The sequence below is a fragment of the Drosophila obscura genome, unplaced genomic scaffold (genome assembly GCF_018151105.1).
Source record: "Drosophila obscura isolate BZ-5 IFL unplaced genomic scaffold, ASM1815110v1 contig_1, whole genome shotgun sequence".
Classification (NCBI taxonomy): domain Eukaryota; kingdom Metazoa; phylum Arthropoda; class Insecta; order Diptera; family Drosophilidae; genus Drosophila; species Drosophila obscura.
Genome location: NW_024542679.1, coordinates 8,290,799 through 8,306,439, shown reverse-complemented (window position 1 = coordinate 8,306,439; position 15,641 = coordinate 8,290,799). Strand labels below are relative to the sequence as shown.

Here is a 15,641-nt window from a genome sequence, read left to right as displayed (position 1 = left end):
CCTCAAATGTATGCAACGAAAAAAGGTCGGACATTTTTCCGATTTTATATAAATTTTTTTGAATAATATTTTTAAATATTTTAATTTTTAATTAATTTATTTATTTTTTATTTATTTTATATTTATATTAATTTTTTTATATTTTTTTTTAACAGCTGAACCAGGTGAGGTGAGTCTTTCTGTTTTGGTTTACGCTTTATTCTATGTTTCAAACTTTATTTATACAATTTTCTATATGTTGTATATTTTTTTAAATTTATATTTTGTATATCCTCTCTTGAAACTGAGAACCTCTACTTTTTCCGCTACTGCTGATGCAATCTCTCCCTCTCTGGTATTTCATTCGCCCCCAATTGGCCCGAATTCCTGCACCGCAGCCTTAACTGTGGAAGGATCCTAGACAGGCATTGTCAGATAGAAACTTCAAGCCAGAGTAAAAAACACGAGCGAAATTATTGCTTTCTTTTTATTTTATTTTATGCTTAAAGTTAAAACAAACAAACAAACAAAGCTAGAGGGAAGGAAAGTAATCGTGTAATACTCGTATGGGTACTTACTTTATTTATTTATAAATATATTACTAAATTCGTATGTATTTTTGTGTTTATTCTATTGTTTATTCCTATATTAATGCTATAATCACAATCTATTCAGCTTAAAATTATATTATCACTTATTGGTTCGCATATGCTCATTCAGATAGCTCGAGACGAAATTTGTGATAAATGTAGAAGTGGTTGCCCTTGCCGATCCATGCTCCGGATCGGGTGCTCTCTGCTGCTGACTTCTTGCGGGTGGGGATGGTGTGTAGATGGGTTGAAAATGGTAGGCGGCGGGAAACGTGGAGGAGGAGACTGCAGCTGTTGGATAGTGAATTTCCACGGACGGAGCCGGATACGGTGTGGCCCTACGTTCGTTGATTTCACGCCGCAGTTCAGCCTCTTGGGCCTTGGTCATTCTTTTGTGGACAGTCCCGGCGCTGGAGCTCGCAGCCTTTTTTTTTAGAGCAGGTGGTGGCATGAGTTTCGTGTGAAATTCACTGCCTGTAGCGGCAGATGCAACATTCAGTGCAGAAGGTTGCCCGTACGTGGAGTAGGAGGAGGATGGCGGATATACGTAGGGGGGCCGCTCAAACATGGCCGGTGGGTGGTGTTGCTTTGTTGCCTTTCTTTGCGACTCCGCTACTGCCGCTACCTGCCTTTGTGGATAATGCGGCAGAATGTGCTGCTGTTGCTGCTGTGGCTGCTGCTGCTGATGGATTGGGTGTTGCAAGAGCAATTGTTGCTGATGCTGCCTCCAGGCTAACTGCCGCTGCTGGTCGCGTATGCGCGTATCCAAATTATGGAGATCCGCTCGCAGCTGTCGCTGCTGCTTCTCTTTGTCCGCCTTCAGCTTGTCCTCGGCCTTCTTGCTTTGCTTCATCTTGAACTGAAACATTTGCTCATCGTCCGCCCGCTCGCTGAGTATCGCCTTGAGGGTGGTGTAGAAGAAACGCTGCTGCTCCTCCTCCTGCAGCTTGAGGTTCTGCTGCATGGCCTTCAGTTTCTCTAGCTCCCCCATGGACGCGAGTACAGTCTGCTGGCAGACAACTTGCTGTTGATGCTGTTGCGATAATTGCGGAATTATGTGCCGCACTGGCGGCTGTGCAAAGAGACGTTGCTGCGCCTGCGCCTGCGCCTGTGCCAGCTGCAGCTGCTGCTGTTCCGGATAGAAGTCGAGGCTCTGCTGGCTCCACGGATACACCAATGCACTGGGCAGCAGTGATTCAAAGTCCACGTGCTGCTGCTGCCTGAAGTGCTGATTGGCCAGATCCACGCGACTATTGTGGCAGACGCTGCTTGGCTGAAATGTCTCCACACTGGGCAGGACACTATGATGCTGCAATCGCTGACAGAGAATCGAATGTGAATGTCCCTCTGCCGCTTCTGTGGCTGGAAAGGAACTGCTCACGGCAAGGGGTACAGAACAGCAAGAAGCATGTGGCTGGGTGAGAGCATCGACCCTGGGATGTTGTATTTGATGGACGGACTGATATAGCGGCGGGTTAGAGGTGAGCATGGACTCAAGCGGCTCCTCCTCGCTGCTCTGGCTCCAGCAGCGGCTGATGCTGGGTTTGTGGAATTGTTGGCACCTGTTGGGTGCTGGAACTCTCCTCCTGGGCTTCCTCACTCGTAATTACTTGCTGATTGTTTTCTGCTGCGCTGTGATTTGCTTCGGCTTCCGATATGTTCCTCAAATCCTCCAGCAGACCCATCTTTATGTCCAGCAATTCACGGTCTGGATTGTGCCAGCGCAGGTAGGGATATGGCTGCTCCGATGGCCCCCCATTCTCCGACATCAACTGATTGCAGACCTTAATCACGCTGTGGCATTGATCCTGCATTGCTGGTGGGCTCTGTCCTGCCCCTACGCCTTGTTCGGTCGCTTCCGATTTGTAATTTATATCCTCATCATCATCATCATCATCAGTGTCAATGATCACCTGAATATGGATCAGTGGATCATTTGCAGCCCTTTCGGCATCCAAATCGGGCATATGCACGGCTTCCTCCTTCGTGGCGATGGGACTTCCTTCAACTGCCTTCGCTTCCATGCACGTTGCAACTGCGTTGCCATCTCCGATCATCTCCGACTCATCTGGTGGCTCCTTGGAGCTGCCTTGCAGACCCGCCATCTGTCCCTTCTTCATTTGGTTGGCCACGAATCGCGCACGTCCAGTCCCAACGGGAAACTTGAGCATGCGCAGGCAATAGTCCGCGTTTCTCGATAATTTATCGAGGCTATTCACTACCGAGCTGCCTCGCTGCTGCAGCAGATTGCTGCGTGCCAGCTCTTTGGGTATAAATAGGCGTTCTTCCGAAAACACGCTGGCCCTGCGCTTCTTTGTCTCGGCACTAAAATAAAAAAAAAAAATAAACTATGCACACTAAAAGAAAACATAAGCATAAGCATACATCGAAAGAGAATGCCTTTCTTCAAGGACCAGCGGTCTGTTGTCCTTGTTGGCTTTGCCTGAGGCACGCTTCAGGCTCTTCACACCGCACGACTTCTTAATCTTCGGTTCCGTAGGCTTTGGTTCGTCAGGAACTTTCTCAGGTTTTCCCCTAGCGCTTATTGTATACTCCAGTGGCTTTCCATTCAATTTTTGTCTGCTGCTTAAATAAAATAATTCATTAATTAGGTATTATTATTTTCTCAGCTCTTTTGTCCAAGCACCTACCCGTCCTTTGTGGCTTGTACTGGGTCCGCATCCAGCCTACTCATTGGCTGAGTTCTAGAATCGGACACCTGCTCGCACTCCGGTTCGGGCGCGACCATGTCGCGTCTGGAACTGCCACTGCCACTGCCACTGCCAGCCAAGTTTCACTTGCCTTTTGCAGTGGCAAGCAATTAAATATATATTTATTTACGGCTGAGATTTGTTGCCTTTCGTCAATTCGTCCGTGTTGGTGCCAGGCAGAGGGCTCCAAGTCGTTATGTTTGAAATTTGATTGCTTTAATTGAATTCGCAAAATAATGCGCTGTTGGATACTGTACTGTAGAAGCGAATATGAGCTATTAGCTTAGGTGGAGCGGTGATACGAGGAGGGGTGGGACTATAAATAAATAATAAAGATAAAATAGAGCATACTTTCGTGGAATTTTCTTAGGTCTTAGCTACTCCGATATCCGAAGTGAATATTAATTATATTATAATGGAAGTGAAAGGATTTGACAAAAATACACTTGGGGAAAAAATATCTGAAATTTAAATATTATTTTTTATATCAATTTATAGCAACAGATTTTCTCCGAGACTGAAATCCATTTACACATTTTCATTTACACATTTTCACATTATATTTAAAAATAAAAATATTAAAAAATAATATTTTATAAATATATATTTCATATTTAAAATATAAATACATTTGTATGTGTAATATATAAAATAAAGCTTAAAGTGTATATTCTTTTTAATTTTTAAATTCCATTTAATTTCACTGTTTGCATTTAAAAAGCGGAATATTCAGTTTTACCATGTCATTTTTCTCTGAGTGTAGGTAATCTGATGCTGTTTACTGGCTCGGTGATACTCGTATTCCTTTTCATCTGATATCACACTATCCGTCATTTGAATATTGTCAATATTTGTGAACAAAACTCCAGCGCCAAATCTGGAATTATGTGCCGCCTGTCCGCTCGCCCAGGAGACACCCCGCAGACCGAATTATTGTTTTGCTGGCGCGCACAGACTGTGCTCAGATTCGTCCACGTCGCCGGCGAAACACGATGCGCGGTCGGCCCACCCAAGGCCGGCGTAGAGGCCTAACTAACAGGTGTAAAGTTGCACAGCCGAAATGAGAATGAATGCAATTGAAATTCGCTAATAATATTACATGGTCCGAGGGCGATAAAAACAACAGCCATTCCAACTTCGGTCCCCGGCAATTATGGGGTATGCCTCCTCATCCAATGGAAGGGGGCACGGCAATAATAATAACGCACCCACCGGCTCGTTCTCCAATAGATATAGCCGTTCAGATATAAGCGTGCGGACTCGGGACACACACACACCCCACCACTGGCCAGGGGGCCGGGGTTAACCTGGGTTAAGCAGGACGGACAAGCAGACTAAGGACACGTCAGCGCCGGCCTGACCGAGCATGTGACGTGGCCGCTTACAATTCTACATTGTAACCTGTATTAGTATTTTTATACACAAGGTTAGGTCCAATGTAAATGCAATTATCTTACACAGCTATTAATAGTAGCATGGGCAATCGAATGCATGCGCATCTGTAGAACTCTTTTGTTACTATAAAACCCCAACATTATCAAAAGAAACCAATTGGCCTACTTTCATAGACATTTTCTCTATTTGAAAATATTTTGTTTGTTTAATTTAAAATCAACCGCCATCAATATTTGGCTCAGTGCTTTTGAACTAGTTCCAAGAACAATCGGCCATCGTCAACTCCAACAACTCAGGAGTTGGACAGGGAACTAGCAAAATCTTGCACGAATTTTATTGATGAATTGAAAAAAATTATGTGCTGAGGGCTGACTGGGCTAACTAGCTAGTAATATTAAGCCGAATATTAAAAACGAGGAATATCAATGCAGTCGTGACTGTCAGTATATTTACGGTATTTTGTAACAACGATACGGTATATTTTTGAGGGTCAGACGGTATATTTGGTCGATAAATCCGCGGTCACACTGGAGCAGAAAGAAAAACAAAACATTTCCGATTTAATTAAATAAAAAATAAAACCCAAATAATATGGACAAACTAACAACAATAAGTGCGACGCTATTCATGGCCGCCGATGTGTTTGCCATCGTGAGTCTGGCGCTGCCTGATTGGATTATTACGGAGTCGGGCACAGGTGATGCGGAAGTGCAGAGCAGACGTTCGAAATCGCTTGGAAAACATTCTGAAAACCCAATTATGTTTCAGGAGACATACGCCTGGGACTGATGTGGACCTGCATGACGCTCTACAACCGGCCGCAAGTGTGCTACACCCCCGATCTGCAGCCTGAATGGCTGATAGCGTTGGTTTGCATTTTCATGGGCTGCATTTGCATCACAACCACTGTGATCCTGCTGGCCTCCTCCTCGTGCAATCGCAATGTGATACCCTATGCCCGATGGGTGGGCTTTGCGGCCATGGTGCTGTTCTGCATGGCCGCTGTCGTCTTTCCGCTGGGCTTTCACATCGAGGAGATCGGTGGACAGGCGTATCAGCTGCCGAACACCTTCAAGATTGGCATATCCTACATAATGTTTGTGCTGGCACTGTGGATAACCGTGGTGTCCGAACTGTTTGCGGGCAAGGTGTGCTTGCCGCACTTTTAGAGACGAAACGGTATCACTGGGTTCCTGATATTGTTTGCCGTTTGCTCTGTGATTTGTTATACGTTTTGTTTCTGTCTTCTGTTTCTCATACTGAATCTCTAGCCGAGAGCCCACTCCGCGACACACCCAACCGATCCGTCTTCACCCAACTCTTCTAGCTCTTAATTAGTTTTAGTTTGTACGTTTTTATAAGTCCAAATATATTATGTGTATGTATATCTATATTTATTTCCAAAAGTCAGCGCACTCACATTTAAGCTGGGGAACTCACGCACTGCCACTTGCGACGCGTTGATGGAAACTGAAATGCTAGACAGCCGGATCTCCACTTGAAGCACGACTTGAGCGCCGATTAGAAGGGAGTTGCGCCTGCGTTGGGGCCGCCCTCCCATTTGAATGGTGATCGGAGAACGCTGACCAAGCGCTCCTTGACGGAGAAAACAAACAACCGATGTGCTGATATTCGAAGCCAGCCAAAGGGAGAACTTTGCTGACTTAAGCGGTAATTTGCCTAAATTGTTTATAGAATGCTGTTTGTAAAATGAGATCAGAGCGAGATCGAGCGCTGTATATTCCAAGAAGCACTTGAGATGTTTGTTTACAATGGAAACAGATTCATAATTCAAAATTTAATTACAAAAGGGTGTTACGATACACGAAAACGTTAAGCCGCTTCTTATGCAGCTTTCTGTCCACTCAAATCAAATTTTATATCGTTGCATAAAACATTTCTCTATCACATAAACTAGTGGCGAACTAAGATTTGGTTCTGTAATCTACGGAATCATGCGTAGTCTTAAGTCCTTGCGCAAATTAATTCAGTGCTCAAAGATTTGTCTGTAGTTGTTTTTCTGCGTACTTACTTTCCGTTTTGCTGGGATAAAATAATTAAGAAAAGGATCCTTTTTACTGAAGATGATGATATTTTTTGCTTAGGATATTGTTGATGCTTGCGACCTGATTCCACATGTCACTCACATGCCATGTGGCCACTTCAAGACCTTTGAAAATGCATATGAACCATGCACAAAATATCTTGTAAATCTGCGAAAAAACATTAGGAAAATTTCGAAAAAAAAACTCAGAAATATTTTAAGTATTCCATTTATTTACTTATTATTATTCTATGAATGTTCATAGATTCAAGTTATTTTAATAATATCAAATACATATATTTCAATGGATCTACATAGTTTAAGAACAGCTGTTTGTTGGTGTTTTTGCATGTAATATATTTTATCCAGTTTTGGACATATTTTTAGACATAGATAGTTCAGTAGAAGTAGAGAGTTTTTAAGCAGAATTGGGCTTATAGCAGGTTCGGTTTCCATCGGAGGTGTAGTGTATTGTATTTTGTTGGGATATGTTAGGTACTCAAGATGCACTTATTGAGCTCATATTTTCGCTTAAAAATAGTTCACTTTGGTGGCCTTTATCTTAGACATAGAGTATCATTATATTTGGGTGGCTCTGAATAGTTAATAAAAAATAGTTTTAGTAAAAAAATATATATAGAGTTTTAGTTTGAGTTTGTTTCTTTTAAAGAATTTAACTAGTGTTGCTCCAAAGTATATCAACATGGCACATAAATATAAATGTTTAGTTTGTATAGCAGCAAAAAGGGAAAGTAAATACATACATACATATATGTATTTGTAAATGTGTATCAGAGTGCCCTAGTAAATGTACTATGTATACGGATATATTTTGCTATATATTTATTGGGGGATAATTTCTTGGGGCTTCGCGGTTTTGTGCCTATTTGCATTTATTTTGTCTAGCATAATTTTAATTCGAATCGTAATGTATAATTTATTCGCTGTTTAAGTGATCGCTATGCATAAATCGTACGAAATATTTAATAACATTTTAAGTCTATCAACTAACTAAAAACAAATGATTGCTAACAAATACTTAACATGTGTGTGTGTATGTGTGTGGTGTGTGTGTGTGAGCGTTTAAATGCTTGCAAATTTTTTTAAAACTAAAATGAAAAGCTAAACAAATAAATAAGAAGATGCCTTGAAGTGATGCTACGATTACATACATATATCCTTTAAATAGTATCAAAATGATCGGGATGTGGCGATGATTTTACAATTTCCCATCGAATTGTGTCTTTACAAAATATGTGACTAGATTCCCCTTGCCCTTCACATAGGTGAGGCCACGGCATTCGCACTCATAGCCGGCGGCCATCAGTATCTTTGCTGTATTCTCCGTTGTCTGTGTATTAGAATTCGAATTAGATGTTGAAAATGTTGGAAAATTCGTATTGCCATAAAAGAACTCACCTGTAGCCGTCCCATAACGCCGCACGAGTCCATGCGGGAGGCGACATTAACTGTATTGCTCCAAATATCATATTGTGGCTTCTGGGCACCAATCACGCCCGCAATCACCGGGCCATGATTGAGTCCGATGCGGAGACGGAAACGTTGAAACGATTCGCGATTAATCGAATCCAATATGCCCATCAAAGCAATCGCAAACTCAACCAATATGACAACGTTGTGCTCCTCGGTGCGCTTTTCATCCTTTTATATGCGAACGAAACGGATAAAGAGAGACAGAGAGAGAGAGAGAGAGAGACAGAAAGAAAATTGCGTTAGTAGCGATTCGATTTTGTCTGAAAATTGCCCTATCCCCGGAAACCAATTGAGCGTCCCCTTTGGCTCTAGCTAATCCTAATTCCTGCCCAATGGACCCTCATTTGGCGACCCTTTTTTTATTTTATTTTCTCTCTCCTTTGCCCTTTTGGCTGGGGTTCAATGGGATTTGATTTTGCCTTTGTTTGGTAGTTATAAAAATTTAATTAAAGTTCTAAGCTGGCGATTAAAAAAGGCATTGCAACAGTAAATAACATTTGCACAAAAAGGGAATGAAAGGGAATGGAATTTCCAAAGGAATTCTTATTCGATTTAATTGCAAACATTTAAATGGAACGTCAGCGAATGCTGGGTAGTTAATGTTCCCCTTTCTTACCTATGGCACATTGAACATTTTGGACACTAAGCTAACGTTAAGAGGGACAAATACTAGACAAGTTTTGGGGAGACTTACCGCAAAGCTGCGTGACTGGATTAGTCAATCGTGTGAGGAGTGTGTTGGAGTGTTGTGTTATTTACAGAATTAGTAGAAGCATTGAAAAGACATGGATTACACATAAACAGAGACATGAGAGAGATATAGGTACTTACCGTGGCGCCATCTTCCTTGCCTGGCCTCAGACCCGAGGCACACATATAGGTGCTGGCTATAGTTTTGATCTTTTCGATGCCACTGAACTTTGGCTTCAACAATAACTAAAGGGCAATACAAGACAATCAGCTATACGTATACGATTATGGGGAAAGATATATGATAGGTTACCTTATCGAAATCACATATAATTTCGTTGAGGAGGCGCAAACATTCCAGTCCCTGCTTGTTGACATCCGTCTCGTCGTAGAACTCCTTGTAGTTCGGTATGGAGGCAAACATGACGGCCACGCACGAGTAGCTCTCGTGGTAGAGCTCCGTGGAGCGTTCCAAGTGCAGGAAATGCGTTGCCACGTGCGCCGGCAGAATGTTCTCCAACAGAATCTAAAATTACCAAATCGTTTCAATTATCAAAAATTTACTTTTAAATTTGTTGTGGAAAGTGTTGCTTGCCTTGTTGATGCCCCGCATGGTTTCCACCTCCTCCTGTTCGACTTTGAGTTTGGCTTTCCACAGAAAATCCGTGCGTGCCACATACTCGCCCTGCCGGTCCAGAGTGTGCAACACCAATATGACCACCATCAAGAGCAGGAAACCCTTAACCTCCAAGGGTAACCTAAGCGAAAAGAATAAGGAATAAAGGTGTATAAAGATATATATGTATTTAGCTGGGGTCTTACCCATATTCGATGTTCTGTCGATTGTACTGCTCATAGAGATCGCTATATCGCAGCACTGTGACCTGCCCAATCAATGCCACCAGCATGGCAATTAGCTTTAGGATGAAACCCGATCGCAGAAAGGCCGAAATCGCAGCCAGACTGATGGCACAGCAGTACAGAAAGATGGGCGCAATGGGTATGGCATGGGCAATGTCCAGCGGCTGCAGGCTGTCCTCGAACTGAGTGAGATTTGTGAAGTCACTCGTGAAATTGCTGGCAAAAAGGGTGCCGTTTAGGGCCCCCGTGAACAGCTCCTGGGGCAACGTAAAGTTAATCTAAGCAAAGAGAACTTTAATATTCGATTTTAAATATCAACGATGGGCTAGCACTTACCACACTGAATACGGCACAGGACGAGATGAGAATGTTGACAATGATGAACATGGCCAGCCTGAGGTAGCGGCTGCTGGCCACCACTTGGCCCGGACCGTTGCGCTCGGTGGCCGAGGCATGCATATCCGGCACGGACATGTTGCTCAGATAGAGAAAAAGGCCCAAGGACACAAAGCTGGCCAGCAGGGAGCCGAGCAGGGCCAGGTTCCTGCAAACGAAAAAGAGAAGCCACAAAACAGAGTCAAGAAGAAGCTGCTTAATGGCAGTTGATCGCACCACCTACAATTCGATTACAATCAGCTGGACGATGGCCAGCGAGAGGAAGAGGACGAAGGCGCATATCAGGTCGTAGCGGAAGTGCGTATCCGGCTGGGCACGGTACATGGCCTCCCGGGGCGTGTTGCGGTACCACATGGTGAACGGTTTCAGCTCCGTGGGCGGTCCAAAGAAATTAAAATTGAAACATTTACGCTCGGGCGGAAGTAAATTTGATTCAATCATGGCGATGCTCTGTGCGCCCAGGACGAGAGAACGGAAAGGACACATAATAATAATAATAAGTTTGCCTGTCACTAGTAGAGTTCCCTTTACTAGCTCTTTCGTATGCATATGCACCAGTACGAGATAGAATTATTTACGTTACGAGCAAGGAAATTTTCTACAAATTGATTTTTTATTTTTTTTTAATTTAAATTTTGTTATGCCATCCACCAAATTTTTATTTTTTTTTTTATTCAACTCACCGCCAGTCCAATATTTTTCACCAGCTTCGATTCGGCTATATTCGCAAAGGGTCTGTCTGCGCCCCAGCACTCCACATATTTTGTCATCTTCGACGAGGGCCGATTGCGGGTGACATGCCCTAAAGGGTTTAAGGATTTAAATGGGTTAGGCTTCTGATATACTAAAATAACATTTATTTTTCCTGCTCCCCAATACACTAGAAATAATAAAGTAATAAACTGTCGCACGAATAGGTACATATGCATTATTTTCTATACGTATTTACATATCCAGACCCTAAAAACTATACACGATACTTTTCACTAATAAAATCCCAATCCAAAGGCTCAACAAAAAAAGGCTCGTTATAATTTTAGTAGACCCGATACTGTTCATCGCAGCTGGTCATATTCGTATCATTCTTTAACTTATCTCAATGATATAATAATATGCAAATAGTTTAAACACAGCTTTACCATGGAAACAAATATTTATTTCGACAGAAAATCGCCAATACCGCCAAGTCCTCCCCGTCAGTACTTTCAAAAACTTTGCAGCTTTCTGGTGGAACTTTATCACTGTACTAAAAATCCATTATTAATGAACATTTGGAACTCTATCGCTTGCCACACGTTAAGAGCGGAAAAGCTTAGCATTTTCAGCATAGTTCAGCTGCAGCTTCAGCTTCCGTCAGGGTCCGTCAGGCAAGCTCATTAAAAGTCAGCCATTTGCATTAAAAATGCCATAAAAGTCACTTTGGCACATGCCACATGCCGCACTTAATGTCCTTGGCAAATTAAAACTCATAAACCAACAACAACACACACAAAACCAACCTCATGGCCTGACTCATCCTGCTCCAAACAAACAAAAAAAAAAGTACCTGCCAAAAAGGCCAAACAAAACGCCAGCTTGCTGTCAAAGGAGCTTAATTGCCCTGGTCCACAGACCACGGTACACGGACCACGGTACACGGTCCACGGACCACGGTACACGGTGCACATTCCATGGCCACGTGCATGGAAGTGGAGAAAGTTTTGCACAAAGGGCAGGCAATCCGCAAACAAATGCAATCCTCTCTGCTAAATTTACGATGCGAAAGTTGCTCTGCCAGCGATAAAATTATGCATAACCTGGTCTCTCTCATTTGTGAAAGTGATTTTCAACTGTTGCGCCCTGCACCGGAAAGGGTCTTGCCACCAACATGCCCAGCATTCCCACCATTTCCCACCAGAACTTACCCGCATGACTGCGAAAACTTTCGCCGCTGTGGATGGACAACTTGCGTCCCTCGATGAAGGCACCGGAAGAGCGCCGTCTGTCGGCAAAGGACATCAGACCTGTGAGTGGGATGGGTGTGTGGCATGGGGGTGAATAAAGTTATATTGCTTGGCTCAAACTGAGGTCTTGATGCCCTCACAGGCACTGTGACTAATGCTACACATTTATTGCGTACGCGATTTTTTTATTGTGTCTTTTTTTTTGCCATTTTTCTCACCTTGAACGGACAACTTTCGACGCGAGCGTTCCGGAGCCTCGGCCACCGTCAGGCTGTTGGTGCCAGACGATGTCCCGCCCGCTGGTGCTGGCGTGGTGGGGGTGACACTGGCCGGATTCGAGGATGCCGCCTGGGTGCCGCTATTGGAGATGCCACTCTCGCTGCCACTCATGCTCAGCAGATCCTCGGCGGGCAGGGACAGGGCAGCGGACTTGGCTGCCGACTCGGAGGCGGCCGAATCGCCACTGCCACGATGCGCGCCATTTGGCTTGGGGTCCTCTTTGTCCTGTTCCTTGGCCATCAGTGGCTCGGTCACAGCGGCTGCTTCATCAGCATACTGCTCCTGCTCCTCCTCCTCCTCGGACAGCTCCTTGATGGACATGGAGGCAGCCGAGACGAGAGGGGCATGTTGAGGCACCTCCTGGCTATGAATGGAAGTGGGTGACATCTTCTCATCGGGCAGCGGGGGAGGCTGCTCCACAAAGATGGGCAGCAGCTTCTCAGTGGCTGATTCGTTGGCCTCGTGGGACTGGGACTGCGACTGGGACTGACCCGTTTCCGGTGCATCCACAGCGTCCTTGCCCTCCTCCGTGGGACTGGGATCACTCTGCTCGATGCACTCCACCACACGTGGCACGCTGTAGGTGTAGGCCGGCCGGGGCGGCACAATCAGATACGTTTCAATCTTGTGATCCGCCAGATAGGGATCCCGATTGCCGCCCTCCCCCTGCTCCACCTCGAACTTGTCGCCGATAAAGTCCAGAGTTTGCTTCGTAATGTGCACGCGTCTGCAGAAAAATAATGAGACGATTATCATGATGAATGCTCAGCGCAGGGCGGCGGATGGGGCGTATGTGTGTTTATTTTCATTTCATCAGTCTCTTCCCCTCCCACTCGCCACACATGCAAATGCATGCTGACACAGACTGTTTATCTATGATGATGGGGTCTTAGATTCTGCCGCCCCGCCCTTCTTTAATTTTTGTTTGCTTTTTCTTTCGCTTTCGGGTACGAAGAGGATTTCGTGCGTAAAGCCGAAATTGAGGCGTCTGAGTGTTTTCCGGCTCATTGGCTTGAGCAATTCAATTCAATTCAATTTCAAATAATTGCATTCTACGTGTGTGTTTGTGTGTGTGTGTGTGTGTGTGTGTGACCACAGGTAACGATAATTGTAAAAAAAAAAAGGAAAACATGTTCCACATTTTCGATTCTTTTTTATTGCAATATCCTGTTGGGGTGGGGGGTGTGTATGCTTTTTGTTTGAGTTTATGAATAAAACTTCATAAAAATAAATTATTGGTCGCCTTTAAATAGTAATCATTTGTCCCTAATACGATTGGCAAACAATAAATATTATTAATATTAATATTATTAATACTTAATATTAAAAAAACAATAACATTTTTTTTTTTATTTTAATATTTAAAAATACAATAACATTTTTTAAAAGCTTTGCAGTTAAATTATACATATTTTGTATATACCTACAAATCTGTTAAATTTTCATTGATTGGAATTTCCCATAATGAGTTCTATTCTCATATTAACTGAATTTTGGTTTGCCAAACTATTTGGTATTTATTTTGAATACAAAAAAGTTTCAGAATTTATTTATATTAAAGGTATATATTTTTCGACCTTTTAGTCTGTCCCCTGAACTGCTCCTTAAATTCACCTGTGTCTCTGGTATTGAGAATCCCCCACAGAGAAGCCCTCTTAATTGCCACTGGTATATGAAGGCTAATTTAAATTGCCATTACGACAGCTTGACTCGTTTTAGTGCTCCCCCCTTCGGCCCCTTTGTTCACTCCCGCTGGGGCTGTGTTTTCTCTATATATATACATATGTATGTGTGTCTGTATATATTTTTTAAACAGCTCCCTGCTGGGCGTAGTTATTGTGTCGTTGTTGTTGTTGTTGTCATTCATCATTCGTACGAGTATAATAGGGAAATAAGGAAAGCACACACACACACACACACATGCATGCACTATCTCTGTTACAGAAAACACTTATATGCACATACGTACCCGGCAACACCGCCGCTCTCCATGTGGTTGGCGAGGGTAACATCATCGCTCCAAACATCAAATTGCCACTTGCGTAGGCCAAGGACGCCGCAGAGAACATTGCCAGTGTGAATGCCGATTCGCATGTCGACATTTATGCCGGTCGCCTCACGCACGTGTCTGAGGGAAGAAAAAACAAGGCCAAACAATGAGAAGGAGCTACAAATCCAAACAGAACCAAACCAAACCAATGGAAGGCTACTTAAACGAGTACCAGTATACAAACCAAACAATGAGGGTGGGCTATGGCACTACTAAGGATGCGAGAATAGGTACAGAATACTACAGGCTAGTTGGGGCATTCGTATTAACAATTTTATGGGCCATAAAACACAGGCCAGGTCCAAGTCCAAGTTGAGCCTTTCTGGCCTTTCTCTCAGGCCAGCGAGGGTAGCTCTCAGAGTGCCTAAGTGTGTGCCATATGGTAAGGCATTTCTATGTTAACTCCCCTCGCAAATCGGCAGCAATAAAAGTAGCTACCTATGAACCGAAGGCTAGACCAACAAGTTCTTGAGTTATTAACGTTAGCCGAGCATTTTCTCTGGAACTGGACCCAGTCTCTGGGTCTCTGGGTCAAATGAGCCGCATCGAAGGCCAACACTCGCATGGGATCCCTCTAGAGTATCCCCATATGTGTTTTTTTTTCTGTTTCCTGTGCCCTGAATATCTGAGTGCCAAAGTTTTCAATAGGAAAAGTTCGAATTGAATAATAGATCCCAATGGTTTCAAATCTTTTGTGTGATTTTATCAGCCTCGAATGCAAATATATAATTTATGAGCGTTATTAAAAAATTTCTCAAAGGCAATTCATAATTAAATATTCGCTGTCCTGCTGGTAGAAACTTTAGGGGGCATTTTCCTTGGCTGCTTGTTAAACAATGATACCCCCCAGAGTCAACAGTCCGAGCCTCGTCGCTCCGTTTCAGGGGAGAGGGGCAACGGGAGCGGAGCTTGGCCATTGGGCAGCGAGCCAAAGATTAAAAGACCAAAAGCCGGAAAAGCAGCCGAGCAAAGAAAAGCGAAAGGAGCCAGCGAAACAAAAAGCCCAAACAATAGAATTGCTCAAAGAAAAAAAGAAGCAAATAAAATGGCAGTGAAAGTGAAAGAAAGTGAAGCGAGAGACCCCTTGATCCTTGTGTGTGGCCACTTGTGTGCATAAATCCTCGCGTGTAATAAAATGGCTTTTGTGTCGATATTGTTTATTGTATTTCATGGATGTTGCTGCCTCACATTTTTCGTGCCTTTTTTTTA

At 43.6% G+C, this 15,641-nt stretch overlaps 3 protein-coding genes across 5 annotated transcripts in view; 1 reads left to right on the top strand and 2 right to left on the bottom strand.

The window, feature by feature from the left end:
• Positions 1-669: 669 nt before the first annotated feature.
• LOC111071202 (transcription factor SPT20 homolog) lies at positions 670-3,341 on the bottom strand. The gene is made up of 4 exons (XM_041592050.1): positions 3,221-3,341; positions 2,955-3,152; positions 2,087-2,894; positions 670-2,055 (listed from the first exon to the last, which is right to left on the bottom strand). The coding sequence occupies exons 1-4, from the start codon at positions 3,316-3,318 to the stop codon at positions 670-672; spliced, it is 2,490 nt and encodes an 829-aa protein (XP_041447984.1). The 5' UTR covers positions 3,319-3,341.
• Positions 3,342-5,197: 1,856 nt separating this feature from the next.
• LOC111081306 (uncharacterized protein C16orf52 homolog A) lies at positions 5,198-6,058 on the top strand. The gene is made up of 2 exons (XM_022377327.2): positions 5,198-5,372; positions 5,444-6,058. Exons 1-2 carry the CDS (start codon positions 5,267-5,269, stop codon positions 5,842-5,844), a joined length of 507 nt encoding a protein of 168 aa, XP_022233019.1. The 5' UTR covers positions 5,198-5,266; the 3' UTR covers positions 5,845-6,058.
• A 1,724-nt stretch (positions 6,059-7,782) lies between these two features.
• The window catches only part of LOC111071201 (adenylate cyclase type 2), a 34,064-nt gene continuing 26,205 nt past the window's right edge, over positions 7,783-15,641 (bottom strand). For 2 of the 3 annotated variants that reach the window (XM_022362402.2, XM_022362403.2), the window contains exons 9-21: positions 14,352-14,510; positions 12,322-13,109; positions 12,065-12,163; positions 10,844-10,962; positions 10,384-10,610; positions 10,101-10,308; positions 9,726-10,042; positions 9,499-9,661; positions 9,217-9,429; positions 9,045-9,149; positions 8,908-8,922; positions 8,139-8,381; positions 7,783-8,070 (exon numbers count right to left, since the gene is read on the bottom strand). In XM_022362402.2, the coding sequence (XP_022218094.2) occupies positions 7,939-8,070; positions 8,139-8,381; positions 8,908-8,922; positions 9,045-9,149; positions 9,217-9,429; positions 9,499-9,661; positions 9,726-10,042; positions 10,101-10,308; positions 10,384-10,610; positions 10,844-10,962; positions 12,065-12,163; positions 12,322-13,109; positions 14,352-14,510 (2,788 nt within the window). In that variant the 3' untranslated portion in view covers positions 7,783-7,938. The remainder of the gene's footprint in view (positions 8,071-8,138; positions 8,382-8,907; positions 8,923-9,044; positions 9,150-9,216; positions 9,430-9,498; positions 9,662-9,725; positions 10,043-10,100; positions 10,309-10,383; positions 10,611-10,843; positions 10,963-12,064; positions 12,164-12,321; positions 13,110-14,351; positions 14,511-15,641) is intronic. The other variant, XM_022362405.2, reaches the window with a different exon arrangement.

Bases quoted from the DNA above. Each gene is read 5' to 3' on its own strand.
- LOC111071202 (XM_041592050.1), bottom strand. From the start codon at position 3,318: ATGGTCGCGCCCGAACCGGAGTGCGAGCAGGTGTCCGATTCTAGAACT. The intron at 3,153-3,220 runs GTAGGTGCTTGG...TTATTTAAGCAG, and splicing joins GTACAAGCCACAAAGGACGG to CAGACAAAAATTGAATGGAA. The intron at 2,056-2,086 runs GAGCAGCGAGGA...CTTGAGTCCATG, and splicing joins ATCAGCCGCTGCTGGAGCCA to CTCACCTCTAACCCGCCGCT.
- LOC111081306 (XM_022377327.2), top strand. From the start codon at position 5,267: ATGGACAAACTAACAACAATAAGTGCGACGCTATTCATGGCCGCCGAT. The intron at 5,373-5,443 runs GTGATGCGGAAG...ATTATGTTTCAG, and splicing joins TATTACGGAGTCGGGCACAG to GAGACATACGCCTGGGACTG.